The 15293-nt window shown below is 46.2% G+C and overlaps 1 protein-coding gene across 4 annotated transcripts in view; it reads left to right on the forward strand.

Moving 5' to 3' along the window:
* Nucleotides 1-15293, forward strand: part of C16H20orf194 (chromosome 16 C20orf194 homolog) — a 166953-nt gene that overhangs the window by 134124 nt on the left and 17536 nt on the right. For all 4 annotated transcript variants that reach the window (XM_003905008.3, XM_017944962.3, XM_017944963.3 and 1 more), the window contains one exon: nucleotides 9523-9658. In XM_003905008.3, the coding sequence (XP_003905057.1) occupies nucleotides 9523-9658 (136 nt within the window). The remainder of the gene's footprint in view (nucleotides 1-9522; nucleotides 9659-15293) is intronic.

A 15293-nucleotide genomic window follows, 5' to 3' on the forward strand; every position in this document is an offset into this window, starting at 1 on the left:
AGCTGAAAAGATCAGAAGGCTAGAGATGGGGTGAGGGCGGAGGTTCCAGGACACCGGAAGAGAAGCAGGGAAGAGCATTGCCTGAGACATTGAGGAAGGAGAAAAAGAGATCCACAATGTCTAATGCTGCAGAGACTTTGAGGGAAGGACAGAGAAAAGCCCACTGGCTCTGCAAGTGAGGACCCTGATGACCTGAGTAGGATGATCTGAGTGGAGAGGTGAGGGCTGAAGCCAGCTTCAAGTAGACCAGTGGCCAAGTGAGATACTGGAAGCCAGCAGGTGTGGGTGATATTCTAGAGTGCTTGGGGCTATAAAAAGGAAGATGGCAGGCCGGGCATGGTGGCTCACACCTGTAATCCCAGCACTTTTGGAGGCCGAGGCGGGCGGATCACGAGGTCAGGAGATCGAGACCATCCTGGCCAACATGGTGAAACCCCGTCTCTACTAAAAATACAAAAAAATTAGCTGGGCGTGGTGGCGGGCGTCTGTAGTCCCAGCTACTCGGGAGGCTGAGGCAGGAGAATGGCGTGAACCCAGGAGGCAGAGCTTGCAGTGAGCTGAAACTGGGCCACTGCACTCCAGCCTGGGCAACAGAGTGAGACTCCATCTCAAAAAAAAAAAAAAAAAGGAAGATGGCTAGAGGAGAATATTTCCAAGAATTGTCATTTCTGAATGATCGGCTCCTCCTTATTTGCTGACTGAGAAAGCTTGTGGACTGCAAGGAGATACTAGACTTGATAGAGGGGACCCCTGAGAAGGAAGGGGTGGGTCCAGAGATCAGACTGGAAGTGAAGATAGACTCAGAGAAGCAGTGTCCTCCTTGAGAAGAGCTTTAGTTGGAAGCATGTGAAGTTGAGGAAGTGTTTGCCTAGGGGGCAGTACTGGCCATCAGGTGTACCTAGGACTTGCTGACCTGTCCAGCCTCAGGCCCTGCCTTATTCTTGTAAATGCTGGAGCCTTCTTTTCCTTTCAGAGCCCCTTGTCGACCATGTGATGATTGGCACCCTAGTGCACCTCAGTTCCTTGGCATTCTCCCTCAGTGTCCCCCTTCTTTTTTGCATGAAGAACAAGCACAGATGATGGGGCTTCTCTGGCAGAGAGCCTTGGAGAAGTGTTCTGTCTTCATCATCATTGAATCAGGGGCAGCCCTGGGCTTGTCTCACAAGAGGAAAGCCCCTTTTAGTCTGAACCCTTTGAGGCCAAAACAGACTGTGTTCTCTCTGGCACTTGGTAGGCATGTTTCATTTATACTACCTTCCAACTCATTGTGCAAAGACAATGTGTGTTAAACTCTGTGCTTGTGCAGAGCTAGGGGTGTGATCAGATGAGGGCTGATCACCTTCAGGTCACATATGCTGTTTTCGGAGCTCCTCCAAGGGGGCTCATGGAGTGATGGTGCCTTGCTTCTGGGCCCATGGGACCCTGTGGACTGGCCTGACCAGACTTGCCGTGGACATGGGCTATCTGGGGAGGGAGGAGATAAAAGGCAAGTATTTCTTTTCTCTTAGGAGATTTGGTAGCTGGCTCGAAGGTGGGATCTGCCAGCAGTAGACAAACACTTTGTGTCCTAAGGGAGCATATTGCCTCCCTTTGCTCCTGTTCATGAGTCAGGCTACCTGATTCATAAGAGATTATTTTCCAGTTAGAAAAGGACTGTGTTGCAGCCTCAAGACAATGTGTGTTACAGAAATCAAAGGACTAAGAAACAACCTCAGTGCTTAAACAGCAAGCAAGACTCATTATAATGCTGGTGTGAAAGCAAAGTGGAGATACTTTACTGTCATGGCCTGCTTTTAAAAGCATCTGTAAATAGAAGAAGTCACCTTTGTTTTCTGCTGGGCTTCTGGAATGCTTTAGCCCAGACTGGGATGGTCAGCCAGACAATAGGGATGTTTCTCTGCTCTTGGGAATAGGATAGACCAGGCTGCCTGCTCGCTCACAGCCTAGACTGGTGAGACCTTGGCCAAATCTGGTTGTCCACTCCTTGATACAGAACAGAAGGAAGCTCCTGGCCCAAACAAGGTGGAACTGCTCACTGTGGCCTGTTCACCCTGTGCTCCAGATAACTGCTGTACCTGCCTCACAGATGGCATTTCCTCTTGGCAGCTGGCAGTTTACATAGTTGGCCTGAGGAATGCTGGGGATAATCCTCTTGCTTGTTTCCCTATAAAGCAAAGCCCCTTTTCTGTGCCCAGTTCCTGACCTAGAATCCCAACCCCACAAGGTTTGTCCATATAGTACATGTGCAGCAGACAGGACTTTGTACAGGGTGTGTCTGTCAGAGACCCAGATCCCAGCCTTTTCTTGGGCGGGCCAGACCTGTGCTTGTGACCCTGGTGCACCACCACTCATATGGCCACATTTGCACTAGTCTGACTCCTTTGTTTCTTTTGCCCAAGAAGATACCCAACAGAGTCCTAACATATTTATAGATCTTCCCTCAACCTTTGTTGGCTCTTCACTGCCAGACCCACCAGAGCTCTCCTTGCCTTCCACCCTGGGAATCTGGCAGGCCCTTTGTAGGATCTGGCTCCCACGTCTGCCATCTCTAGAATGTGCTGAGCCTTCTAAATCCTGCTTGCCTCCCCCACTGTGCCACATTTTGGGCTTGGCCTCCTGACTTCGCCTTACTCAGTTTCCAGAGGCCCCACTTTTTGTTGCTGCACCAGGGCATGGGATTCTGGCATCAAGCTTTCCAGGCTGGCTTTGCTGCCTCATCTGCAGCCTCCAGAGTGCACTGCAGAGTGACCTTTCCAAATGGCCATGCGAACACAGGTACCAAAGACTAGAGGCAGGGGGCCAGGGGTCCTAGAATCTGTCTTCAAACTGTTGTTTGCTCCTCATGTAAATCACCAGTGTTACCTTGCTTAGAGATTTTTCTGACACTGTTTTAGGAATTTCGTCTTAATGTTAAAGCTTCTTAACAGAAAGGGTATGTGAGGAACCCTTTTAAAATGGAATAAACAAGATGTTGATGAATTCTTCATTTGAATTGGTTTAGTTATGTGCTGTTACCACAACTAAGCCATCCACAAAGACTTTGAGGATGGAGGTGGTGGTGTTGGTGGTGGTGGTGGTGGTTGTTACGGAATATCTCTCTGTCACCCAGGCTGGAATGCAGTGGTGCAATCTCAGCTCACTGCAACCTTTTCCTCCCGGGTTCAAGCGATTCTCCTGCCTCAGCCTCCTGAGTAACTGGGATTACAGGCGCGCACCACCACACCTGGCTAATTTTTGTATTTTTAGTAGAGAGAGGGTTTCACCATGTTGATCAGGCTGGTCTTGAACTCCTGACCTCATGACCTGCCCACCTCGGCCTCCCAAAGTGCTAGGATTACAGGCGTGAGTCACCGTACCCGGCCAGAAGTTTTTTGTTTTTGTTTTTGTTTTTGTTTTGAGAGGAGTTTCACCTTTGTTGCCCAGGCAGGAGTGCCATGGCGTGATCTTGGCTCACCACAACCTCTGCCTCCCTGGTTCAAGCGATTCTCCTGCCTCAGTCTCCCAAGTAGCTGGGAATTATGGGCACCTACCACCACGCCTAGCTAATTTTTTGTATTTTCAGTAGAGACAGGGTTTTACTGTATTGGCCAGGCTGATCTCGAACTCCTGACCTCAGGTGATCCACCCACCTCAGCCTCCCAAAGTGCTGGGATTACAGGCATGAGCCACTGTGCCTGGATGAGGATAGAGGTTTTGAATGCTTAAGAAAAGTGAGCTGGGCGCAGTGGCTCACATCTGTATTCCCAGCACTTTGCGAGGCCAAGGCAGGTGAATCACTTGAGCTCAGGAGTTCAAAACCAGCCTGGGCAACATGGCGAAACCCTGTCTCTACAAAGAATACAAAAGTTAGCTGGGTCTGGTAGCGCATTCCTGTAGCTCCAACTACTTGGGAGGCTAAAGTGGGAGGATCACTTGAGCCCCAGAAGTGGAGGTTGCAGTGAACCAAGATCATGCCATTGTACTCCAGCCTTGGGTACTAGAGCGAGACTCTGTCTCAAAAAAAAAAAGAAAACGTGATTCTGTATATTCCTATATATTTGTATTTGCATGCTTAGACCATCTGAGGAAGTATACCCAAACAATAGTTATCAGTGGTTGCCTCCCAGAGGAGAACAAGCCCCAGGAGGAGGAGGGAGGAAGAAAAAAAAAAATTTTTTTTTTTTTTTTTTTGAGATGGAGTCTCACTCTGTCCCCCAGGCTGGAGTGCAGTGGTGCAGTCTTGGCTCATTGCAAGCTCCGCCTCCGGAGTTCACGCCATTCTCCTGCCTCAGCCTCCCGAGTAGCTGGGACTACAGGCAGTCACCACCATACCCGGCTAATTTTTTGTATATTTAGTAGAGACGGGGTTTCACTGTGTTAGCCAGGATGGTCTCGATCTCCTGACCTCGTGATCCACCCGCCTTGGCCTCCCAAAGTGCTGGGATTACAGGCATGAGCCACCATGCCCGGCCGAAATTTTTTACTTACAGATACCTAAGAAGAGTAGGTCTCATGTCTCGGAACCAAGCAATGGATCCAAAATGGTCCCTAAGCACTTAGGAAGCAGCTTCTGTGCTTAGTAGGCAAGCCCTAACTCCGGAGGCACATAGCTTAACCTTTGTGTGGGCCCTTTCCTCATTGTCACAAGCAACCAACCATTGGCATGCGCTCTCCTAAGCCCTGTTCCCTGGTCTTCAATGGAATGCATCCAGATGGATTTGTAAGGTTAGATTCAGTCTTGAGAGTTTTGGAACACTTTTTTCATAGGTGTTATTGGTAAGAGGAAGGAAGAGACTAGAGGCAGGGGGTCAGGGGTCCTGGAATCTGCCTTCAAACTATTCCTTGCCCTCGTCTAAACCATGAGTGTAGCAGCCTTGGCTTGTGGAAATTGTATGACTTAGTTTCCCAGTGGTTGATATAGCCAAGACCCAATGCCACAGCTGCTGTCTGACAGGCCCCTCAATGTACAGGGAGAAGTCTAATTCTCAGGCTGTTGCTCAGCTGACAGTGCCGATGGTGGTAGTGGTGGTGATGATAGATTGTATTTCATGGATTCTTACTCTCTGTAGGCCCTATGATAAGTCTAGGTTTTATTGATAACCTAGAGTGATGTGTTACGGTTCCTGTCTTACAGAGGAAGATATTTGGTTTCTGAGAGAAAGTAGAGCAATTTGTCTAGAATCACCCATTAGTAATTAGCGGAACTCAAAATTCAAACTCAGGTTCGCCTGGCTCTAAATGCCTTAATATTTACATTATGCTAGCTTTTCCCATAGAGGAAGAAGATAAATAGTATTAAGTCCAGGCCAGGCACAGTGGCTCACACCTGTAATCCCAGCACTTTGGGAGGCCGAGGCAGGTGGATCACCTGAGGTCAGGAGTTTAGGACCAGCCTGGCCAACATGGTAAAACCCCATCTCTACTAAAAATACAAAAGTGAGACGGGTACAGTGGCGTGCGCCTGTAATCCCAGGTACTCAGGAGGCTGAGGCAGGAGAATCGCTTGAACCCGGGAGGTGGAGGTTGCAACGAGCCGAGATCGTGCCATTGCACTCCAGCTTGGGCAACACAGTGAGACTAAAAAAAAAAAGAATATAAGTCCTATGTTTTAAGTGCCATCTGTGTTATTCAAAAGAACTTTTTTCATTTTTTTTTTTTTTTAGTTCAGAGAAGGGGAGAGAGCAGGGTGGCATGAGGGGAGGACTAGGATGGTAAGATGTTAAGAAAGATTTGAAGGAAGATGTAAACTTTACCAAAATTAAAAAGTAAAGGGGGTAAGTAGGGGGAAAAGGTGCAGAACAGTGTAATGTGCCACTACTTGTGGAAAAAATTATACTCAACACTTTTGTATATACTCAGCAGATCTTCTGGAAGAAGAGGTAAGAATCTGATAACTGCAGTTGCCTCCTGGGAAGGGAATTTAGGTGTCTGGAGAGGAAAGGAATTATTTTCTCTGAACCCTTCTGATATAAATTAGATGTTTGTCCCCTCCAAATCTCATGTTGAAACATAATCCCCAGTGTTGAAGGTGGGGCCTAGTGGCAGGTGTTTGGGTCATGGGGGCAGATCCCTCATGAATGGCTTGGTGCTGTCCTTGTGATAGTGAGTGAGTTCTTACTCTCTTACAGGAGACCTGGTTGTTTAAAGGAGTGTGGCACCTTCCCCACTCCTCCTTGCTCCTGCCCTCACCACTGTGATGTGCTGGCTTCCAGGCCTTCTACCATGATCTTAAGCTTCCTGAGGCCTCCCCAGAAGCGGATGCCAGCACCACGCTTCCTGGAAAGCCTGCAGAACCTTTAGCCAATTAAGCCTCTTTTCTTTATAAATTAGCCTCAGGTTTTTCTTTACAGCAACCCCAAAATAGCCTAACACACTTTCTATATGTTGCGAGTTTTGCCCTCAGTAACTGAATACATCTAATTTTTTTAACTAAACACTTGACTGAAGTAAACAGTATCAGTATAGAGAGCCTTCATTACTGAATGTTCATTACTTAAGATTCTGCAATTACAAGGTCACTTAGGAAAGCAGAAGTCTCCATAATTTAGAGATATTCACTTAAGAACTAATGGTTTATAAAACTACTCTCGCTGGGCATGGTGGTTCACGCCTGTGATGACAGCACTTTGGGAGGCCGAGGCAGGCGGATCACCTGAGGTTGGGAGTTCGAGACCAGTCTGACCAACATGGAGAAACCCCATCTCTACTAAAAAATACAGAATTAGCCCGGTATGGTAGTGGATGCCTGTAATCCCAGCTACTTGGGAGGCTGAGAGGCTGAGGCAAGGGAATCACTTGAACCCAGGAGGCAGAGGTTGTGGTGAGCCGAGATCGCACCATTGTACTCCAGCCTGGGCAACAAAAGCGAAATTCCATCTCAAAATAATAATAATAAATAATAATAAAACTACTCTCTATTAGTAAATGGGTTAGTGATGAGCATTGAATCTTTTTAAGTATAGAATTATAACACCTGTGAGAATTCTGTTACAAAATAAAATATAAATGTTGAAAACCTATGTATGAAATTATATTTTACAAAAAATTAGCAGAGGAGAGATACTCTTTACATCTTTCAGAATGGGAGATTAATAAAGTTTAAAGCTATTAAATCAAATTATAAAGGGTTAACTATATTCTTTAAAGATATAAAAGTGACCACTAGAGGAACTAAAATTGCTAATGAAGCTGGGTGCACTGGCTCACACCCGCCGGTAATCCCAGCACTTTAGAGGAGGCCAAGGTGTGAGGGTCACTTGAGCCCAGGAGTTTGAGACCAGCCTAGGCAACAAAATGAGACCCCGTGTCTAAAAAAAAATCAAAAAATTAGCCAAGCATGGTGGCTCACGCTCCTGTGGTCCCAGCTACACAGGAGGCTGAGGCAGAAGGATTGCTTGAGCCCAGGAGGTCAAGGCTTCAGTGAGCCACATTTAGGCTACTGTACTGTAGCCTGGGCGACAGAGCAATACACTGTCCCACAAAGGAAAAAAAAAAAACACAAATATAATATGTAGACTTCCTTTGGTTCCTGATTCAAAAATTATTAACTGTAAGAAAACATTTATAAGACAGAGAAATTTGAACACAGACTGGATTTTTTTTTTTTTTTTTTTTTTGAGACGGAGTCTCGCTCTGTCGCCCAGGCTGGAGTGCAGTGGCGCAATCTCAGCTCACTGCAAGTTCCGCCTCCCGGGTTTACGCCATTCTCCTGCCTCAGCCTCCCGAGCAGCTGGGACTACAGGCGCCCGCCACCTCGCCTGGCTAGGTTTTTGTATTTTTTAGTAGAGACGGGGTTTCACCGTGTTAGCCAGGATGGTCTCGATCTCCTGACCTCGTGATCTGCCCGTCTCGGCCTCCCAAAGTGCTGGGATTACAGGCTTGAGCCACCGTACCCGGCCTGGATATTTTTATATTAAGGAGTTCATTGTTAATATTTTTAGAGTCCTTATATTATGGAAATACATGTTGAAGTATTTTTGTTTGAAATAATTGGATGTCTGGGATTGACTTCAAAATCATACAGCAAGGGAGCCGGGGATGAGCTGGGTGGAGTGTAGATGAAATGCGATTAGCTGAGTGTTAGTAGTTCCTGAAACCAGGTGATGGGAGTTCATTCTGCTACTTTTCTAGTTGTGTATGTGTTTGAAATTTTCTATAATATTAAGAAGTACTGCTGGGCACGGTGGCTTACACCTGTAATCCCAGCACTTTGGGAGGCCGAGGTGGGCGGATCACGAGGTCTGGAGTTCAAGACCAGCCTGACCAACATGGAGAAACCCCATCTCTCCTAAAAATACAAAATAAGTTGAGCATGGTGGCGTGCACCAGTAATCCCAGCTACTTGGGAGGCTGAGGCAGGAGAATTGCTTGAACCCAGGAGGTGGAGATTGTGGTGAGCTGAGATTGCAACATTGCACTCCAACCTGGGCAACAAGAGCTAAACTCAGTCTCAAAAAAAAAAAAAAGTAAATAAAAATTATTGAATAACAAAAATGCAAAATAAAAGATCTTATATATACACTCTGATTATAACTGTCTTAAAATAGGAATGAATATGGAAGGGGTATCATAATTATCTTGGAGTGGTGAAGTGTGGTACGTTTCCTGATTTCCAAATTCTCTGTGGTCCTGTGAATTTTACTTCTGTATTTTCACCAAAAGGTTGGTTGGGAGTGATCATGGCCCACCCTGCAACCTCTTGTTACATGGGCCACACTTTCTTACCACGTTGCCATGTAAAATCTCTTAGCATTTATCTTGGAATCATGTGACTCCCTGTGCACAGTGTCTTGGCTGTGCACTCTTTGAGGATATAATGAATAGCCCTAATATATAGTGAGTTTTCGATAACTATATTCTGAACTGGTGAAGGTAAATGGCACCAGTTCCTGATGATGCTAAATACAGGGGATATGGAAAGGCCCTTTGACTAAGAACTCCAAGTATCAGCCAGATATCAGAATTAAAATAATAGAGGAGGCCGGACGCGGTGGCTCACGCCTGTATTCCCAACACTTTGGGAGGCCAAGGTGGGCTGATCACCTGAGGTCAGGAGTTCGAGAGCAGCCTGGCCAACGTGGTGAAACCCCATCTCGACTAAAAATACAAAAACTAGCCAGGCATGGTGGCGGGTGCCTGTAATCCCAGCTACTCAAGAGGCTAAAGCAGAAGAATTGCTTGAACCCTGGAGGCAGAGGTTGCAGTGAGCTGAGATGACACCACTGCACTCCAGCCTGGGCGGCAGAGTGAGACACCGTCTTTAAAAAAAAAAAAAAAAAAAAAAAAAAAAACAGATAGAGGAAGTTAGGAGGTTAGGAAGTAAGGCAGCTACAGACTTGAAACTATTCTTTCCAAGAGGTGGCAGTGCTGGGAAGCAGGAAGAGAATGATAGCTGTGTATGTTGGTGTTGGGATGTAAGGGTTGTCTCCATCAGGAGACTACTGGAAGGCATGATTAGGGGATGGAGCAAGGGTCCACGTTTGTGTGAGCCCTCACCCCTAACCAAGACTGTGAAGGCTAAACTGTCCTTGGTTTTATTCACAGGCCTGGTGAGTAACGTGGTATTCACCAGTCACACCACGGAGCAGCGGCACCCTCTCCTTGTTCAGCTGCAGAGCCTCATCAGGGCTGCCAATCCTGCTGCAGCCTTCATTCTTGCAGAAAATGGGATTGTCACCAGGTAATCTATACGTTCACTCTGCAAGACCAGTTGCTTTCTCAGATACAGCACTCTGTCTGTGGCCCAGAGTCTTTCTACTGTATCTAAGACCTAAACATTTGGAGAAGTCAGTTTTTTAACCAGGTATGGTGGTACGCACCTATAGTCCCAGCTGCTCAGGAGGCTGAGGAGAGGGGATCACTTGAGTCCAGGAGTTGGAGGCTGCAGTGAGCTATGATTGTGTCACTGCATTCCACAGCCTGAGAGACAGAGCAAGACCCCATCTCTTAAAAAAAAAAAAAAAGGCAGGCTGGGCACAATGGCTCATACCTGTCATCTCAGCATTTTGGGTGGCTGAGGTGGGAGGATCTTGAGTCAGGAGTTTGAGACCAGCCTGAACAATATAGTGATACCCCATCTCAAAAAAGAAACAATATATTGGGGAAAAAAAAAAAGTTTTCGAAGTGCTTTTGATGCTCTATAAAAATTGCCAAGAACCATCCTGGCTAACGCGGTGAAACCCCGTCTCTACTAAAAAAATACAAAAAACGGCCGGGCGCGGTGGCTCAAGCCTGTAATCCCAGCACTTTGGGAGGCCGAGACGGGCGGATCACGAGGTCAGGAGATCGAGACCATCCTGGCTAACAAGGTGAAACCCCGTCTCTACTAAAAAATACAAAAAAACTAGCCGGGCGAAGTGGCGGGCGCCTGTGGTCCCAGCTACTCGGGAGGCTGAGGCAGGAGAATGGCGTAAACCCGGGAGGCGGAGCTTGCAGTGAGCTGAGATCCGGCCACCGCACTCCAGCCTGGGGGACAGAGCCAGACTCAGTCTCAAAAAAAAAAAACAGCAAAACAAAAAAAAAAATACAAAAAACTAGCTGGGCGGGGTGGCGGGCGCCTGTAGTCCCAGCTACTCAGGAGGCTGAGGCAGGAGAATAGCGTGAACCCGGGAGGCGGAGCTTGCAGTGAGCTGAGATTGCGCCACTGCACTCCAGCCTGGGTGACAGAGCAAGACTCCGTCTCAAAAAAGAAAAAAAAAAATTGGCAAGAAGACTCCATTGTGTACCATTTTGAGGCATTTTGTTCTGATATATTCACATTCTCTTCCATTGAAGGATGGTAGCCAAGATTCTCTTAACGTCCTTGTATTGAAGTGTTTGAGAAATGGTATAGAGAACGTAGAGAAAGGTCGGATGCGGTGGCTCAACCTGTAATCCCAGCACTTAGGGAGCCCAAAACTGCTTGTAGGAGTTCAAGACCAGCCTGGGTAAAATAGGGACACCCTGTCTCTACCAAAACAGTTTTTTTAAAAAAAAGCCTTTTGCTGCTGTTGCTTTTGGTGTTTTAGACATGAAGTCTTTGCCCATGCCTGTGTCCTGAATGGTACTACCTAGGTTTTCCTCTAGGATTTTTATGGTATTAGGTCTAACATTTAAGTCTCTAATCCATCTTGAATTAATTTTCGTATAAGGAGTAAGGAAAGGATCCAGTTTCAGCTTTCTACTTATGGCTAGCCAATTTTCCCAGCACCATTTATTAAATAGGGAATCCTTTCCCCATTTCTTGTTTCTCTCAGGTTTGTCAAAGATCAGATGGCTGTACTGGCCATCAGAGAAATGCAAATCAAAACCACAATGAGATACCATCTCACACCAGTTAGAATGGCGATCATTAAAAAGTCAGGAAACAACAGGTGCTGGAGAGGATGTGGAGAAATAGGAACACTTTTACACTGTTGGCGGGATTGTAAACTAGTTCAACCATTATGGAAAACAGTATGGTGATTCCTCAAGGATCTAGAACTAGATGTACCATATGACCCAGCCGTCCCATTACTGGGTATATACCCAAAGGATTATAAATTATGCTGCTATAAAGACACATGCACACGTATGTTTATTGCAGCACTATTCACAATAGCAAAGACTTGGAATCAACCCAAATGTCCATCAGTGACAGATTGGATTAAGAAAATGTGGCGCATATACACCATGGAATACTATGCAGCCATAAAAAAGGATGAGTTTGTGTCCTTTGTAGGGACATGGATGCAGCTGGAAACCATCATTCTTAGCAAACTATCACAAGAACAGAAAACCAAACACCGCATGTTCTCACTCATAGGTGGGAACTGAACAATGAGATCACTTGGACTCAGGAAGGGGAACATCACACACCGGGGCCTATCATGGGGAGGGGGGAGGGGGGAGGGATTGCATTGGGAGTTATACCTGATGTAAATGACGAGTTGATGGGTACAGCACACCAACATGGCACAAGTATACATATGTAACAAACCTGCACGTTATGCACATGTACCCTACAACTTAAAGTATAATAATAATAAATAAATTTAAAAAAAAAAAAAAAAAGCCAGCAAGTCTCTAGTCTCAGCTACTCGGGAGGCTGGGCGGGAGGATTGCCTGAGCCCAGGAGTTCAGGGTTACAGTAAGCCATGATCACACCATTGCACTCCAGCCTGGAAGAAGTAGTGAGACTTTGTCTCTTAAAAAAAAAAAAAAAGCGGCCGGGTGCAGTGGCTCACGCCTGTAATCCCAGCACTTTGGGAGGCCGAGGCAGGCGGATCACGAGGTCAGGAGATGGAGACCATCCTGGCTAGCACAGTGGAACCCTGTCTCTATTTTTAAAAATATAAAAATTAGCCAGCCGTGGTGGCGGTCATCTGTAGTCCCAGCTACTTGGGAGGCTGAGGCAAGAGAATGGCATGAACCCGGGAGGCAGGGAGCTTGCAGTGGGCCAAGATGGTGCCACTGCACTCCAGCCAGCCTGGGCAACAGAGCAAGACTCTGTCTCAAAAAAAAAAAAAGGGTAACATAGAGATATTATCTCTACTTCATGGACTTGGGTTCAAATTACAAACTAAAAATAGAGAATTAGTTTGTATGTGTACACACATATACAAGGAGAAAACACCTGGTTATGTAGCCGTTTTGTTTGCTCAATTCGGATAAAAGGTTATATACTTTTTTATATAGTTTTGACTTTTGAACTATGTAGATATTTTATGTATTCAAAAATTAAATCAAGGAGGGAATAAACGAAATTAAATACAAACCAAAAAAAGTGAATCTAGGCTGGGTGCGGTGGCTCACGCCTGTAATCCCAGCACTTTGGGAAGCTGAGGCAGGCAGATCACGAAGTAGGGAGATTGACCATCCTGGCCAACATGATGAAACCCTGTCTCTACTTAAAAAAAAAAAAAAATACAAAAATTAGCTGGGCGTGGTGGTGCGTGCCTGTAATCCCAGCTACTCAGGAAGCTGAGGCAGGAGAATCGCTTGAACCATGGAGTTGGAGGTTGCAGCAGTGAGCTGAGATCACGCCACTGCACTTCAGCCTGGTGACAGAGTGAGACTCAGTCTCAAAAAAAAAAAAAACAAAAAAAGCCTGTATGTATATGTGCAACAATGTCCATATGTCAGGTGTGTGTAAAAGGACACCTGAGGTCAGGAATTTGAGACCAGCTGGCCAACATGGCGAAACCCCGTCTCTGCTAAAAATACAAAAAATTGGCCAGGTGTGCTCCGGGCACCTGTAATCCCAGCTGCTCAGGAGGCTGAGGCAGGAGAATTTATTGAACCTGGGAGGTGGAGGTTGCAGTAAGCCAAGATCACACCATTGCACTCCAGCCTGGGCAACAAGAATGAAACTCCATCTCAAAATTAACATAATTAATTAATTAAAGTAAATAAATCTATGTGTCTATCAAAGTAATAACCACACCAAAAAAAGTATTTAATTCAAGTAACTTTTGAACATAATCCTCTGCTGGAACCCTGGTTCTAAACAACATCACTGATTGAAGAGAGGAGATTATGAATATGAAATGGGGAAGATGAAGAAAAACCCTTCAAATATTTATTTTATTTTATTTTATTTAGACACAGTCTTGCTCTGTCACCCATGCTGGAGTGCAGTGGCACAATCTCAGCTCACTGCAACCTCCACCCCTTGGATTCAAGCTATTCTCCTGCCCCAGCTTCCCTGGTAGCTGAGATTACAAGTGCACGCCACCATACCTGGCTAATTTTTCTATTTTTAGTAGTGACAGGGTTTCACCTTGTTGGCCAGGCTGGTGTTGAACTCCTGACCTCAAGTGATCCACCCACTTCGGCCTGCCAAAGATCAAATGTTGATTTGAATTGGAGATTCAGTATAAATTCATTATTTTTAAAAATGTGTATTTCCTACCACTTTCCTTTGAAAGGGACCAGAATAGTAATACCACAGTTGCAGCAAATACCCTTACCTCTGTATCTTGGTTTCTAAGTACCAGTCCCCACTGCAAGGTATCAGGACTCCTTGGAGAATTAGCTGACTGCATGCCAGGTCAAGGAAAGTACAAGGTAGGCCTGGTCCATTTTATGCCAATAAAGCAAGGAAATACTCAAAGATTAGTGGAAATATGTCAAAAGGATATGGGAAGTAGCTTAAGAAGTTCCTGCTAGTCTAATTTGGGACAATTTGGGGATAAGAAAGAACCATGATAATACTGGAACTATGGATTATAACACATGGAATAAAATGTGTGTCCACAGTGATCCTCAAAAACGAAGCAGGGGCCAGGCACGGTGGCTCACACCTGTAATCCCAGCACTTTGGGAGGCTGAGGCGGGTGGATCACCTGAGGTCAGGAGTTCGAAACCAGCTTGACCAATATGGTGAAACCCCGTCTCTATTAAAAATACAAAATTATGGCCGGGCGCGGTGGCTCAAGCCTGTAATCCCAGCACTTTGGGAGGCTGAGACGGGTGGATCATGAGGTCAGGAGATCGAGACCATCCTGGCTAACACGGTGAAACCCCGTCTCTACTAAAAAAATACAAAAAAATTAGCCGGGCAAGGTGGCGGCGCCTGTAGCCCCAGCTACTCGGGAGGCTGAGGCAGGAGAATGGTGGGAAACCGGGAGGCGGAGCTTGCAGTGAGCCGAGATCGCGCCACTGCACTCCAGCCCAGGCGACAGAGCGAGACTCCGTCTCAAAAAAAAAAAAAATACAAAATTAGCCGGGCATGGTTGCGCATACCAGTAATCCCAGCTACTCAGGAGGCTGAGGCAGGAGAAGCGCTTGAACCCAGGAAGCAGAGCTTGCAGTGAGCCGAGGTCACGCCATTGCACTCAAGCCTAGGTAACAAGCGAAACTCCATCTCAAAAACAAAAAAAAAGTGGAAGGGGACAGGATAGCAAAGCCCTTTATAGAAGAATACCAAGTAAATAAGGTTTGATAGAACTAGAAAATAATCGGCCGGGCGCAGTGGCTCACGCCTGTAATCCCAACACTTTGGTAGGCCGAGGTGGACGGATCACAAGGTCAGGAGATCGAGACCATCCTGGCTAACACGGTGAAACCCTGTCTCTACTAAAAATACAAAAAATTAGCTGGGTGTGGTGGCGGGCACCTGTAGTCCCAGCTATTCAGGAGGCTGAGGCAGAAGAATGGCGTGAACCCGGGAGGCAGAGCTTGCAGTGAGCCGAGACCATGCCACTGCACTCCAGCCTGGGCGATGAGCGAGATTCCATCTCAAAAAAAAAAAAAGAACTAGAAAATAATCATTTTGTAACCTTCAGTCTAATACAGTATTTGATTTAGGGAACCATCGATGAATACTAAAAGCACTAGGTAGAAGACTGTTGAAG

This window comes from Papio anubis, chromosome 16 (genome assembly GCF_008728515.1).
Source record: "Papio anubis isolate 15944 chromosome 16, Panubis1.0, whole genome shotgun sequence".
NCBI classification, from domain to species: Eukaryota; Metazoa; Chordata; class Mammalia; order Primates; family Cercopithecidae; genus Papio; species Papio anubis.